General features: G+C 54.6%; 1 protein-coding gene across 1 annotated transcript in view; it reads left to right on the forward strand.

Annotated features, from left to right (window-relative positions):
• Positions 1-1,317, forward strand: part of LOC105825163 (nascent polypeptide-associated complex subunit alpha, muscle-specific form-like) — a 10,517-nt gene that overhangs the window by 1,951 nt on the left and 7,249 nt on the right. Inside the window, 4 exon segments of the mRNA XM_012662859.1 lie at positions 4-466; positions 601-738; positions 793-863; positions 956-1,315. Coding sequence (XP_012518313.1) covers positions 4-466; positions 601-738; positions 793-863; positions 956-1,315 — 1,032 coding nt within the window.

Genomic DNA, 1,317 nt, shown 5'->3' on the forward strand with positions numbered 1-1,317 from the left:
CAGCTCCGGCTCCCAAAGCTAAAGAAGTTCTGGCTCCCAAAGCCAAAGAACCTCAGGGTCCCAAAGCCGAAGGAGCTCCGACTCCCAAAGGTGAAAAAGCTCCAGGTCCCAAAGCTGAGGAAGCTCCAACTCCCAAAGGTGAAGAAGCTCAGACTCCCAAAGCCAAAGAACCTGAGGGTCCCAAAGCCGAAGGAGCTCCAACTCCCAAAAGTGAAGAAGCTCCGGCTCCCAAAGCTGAAGCAGCTGTGGCTCCGAAAGGTGAAGAAGCTCCGGCTCCCAAAGTTAAAGAAGCTCAGGCTCCCAAAGATGACGCAGCTCCTACTCCCAAAGCTGAAGAAGATCCTACTCCCAAAGCTAAAGCAGGTCAGGCTCCCAAAAATGAAGCAGCTCTGACTCCCAAAGCCGAAGCAGCTCCGACTCCCAAAGGTGAAGAAGCTCCAGCTCCTATAGCTGAAGAAAATCCGGCGCCCAAAGCTAAAGCAGCTCCAGCTTCCAAAGCCAAAGAAGCTCTGGCTCCCAAAGCCAAAGATGCTCAGGCTCCCAAAGCCGAAGCAGCTCCAGCTTTCAAAGCCAAAGAAGCTCAGGCTCCCAAAGCTGAAGAAGCTCCGACTCCCAAAGCCGAAGCAGCTCTGACTCGCAAAGCTAAAGAAGCTCCGGCTCCCAAAGCTAAAAAAGTTGTGGCTCCCAAAGCCAAAGAACCTCAGGCTCCCAAAGCCGAAGCAGCTCTGACTCCCAAAGCTAAAGATGCTCAGGCTCCCAAAGCTGAAGCAGCTCCGACTCCCAAAACTAAAGAACCTCTGGCTCCCAAAGCCAAAGAAGCTCCGGCTCCCAAAGCTAAAGAAGCTCCGGCTCCCAAAGGCAAAGCAGCTCCAACTCCCAAAACTAAAGAATCTCTGGCTCCCAAAGCTGAAGAAGCTCCGGCTCCCAAAGCTGAAGCAGCTCCTGGCTCCCAAAGCCGAAGCAGCTCAGGCTCCCAAAGCCGAAGCAGCTCCGGCTCCCAAAGCCAAAGAAGCTCCGGCTACCAAAGCTAAAGAAGCTCAGGCTCCCAAAGCTGAAGAAGCTCCGACTCCCAAAGCCGAAGCAGCTCCGGCTCCCAAAGCTAAAGAAGCTCTGGCTCCCAAAGCCAAAGAACCTCAGGGTCCCAAAGCCGAAGGAGCTCCGACTCCCAAAGGTGAAAAAGCTCAGGCTCCCAAAGCCAAAGAAGCTCCGGCTCCCAAAGCCGAAGCAGCTCCGGCTCCCAAAGCTAAAGAAGTTCTGGCTCCCAAAGCCAAAGAACCTCAGGGTCCCAAAGCCGAAGGAGCTCCGACTCCCAAAGGT

The sequence above is a fragment of the Propithecus coquereli genome, unplaced genomic scaffold, assembly GCF_000956105.1.
Source record: "Propithecus coquereli isolate 6110/MARCELLA unplaced genomic scaffold, Pcoq_1.0 Scaffold786, whole genome shotgun sequence".
NCBI lineage: Eukaryota > Metazoa > Chordata > Mammalia > Primates > Indriidae > Propithecus > Propithecus coquereli.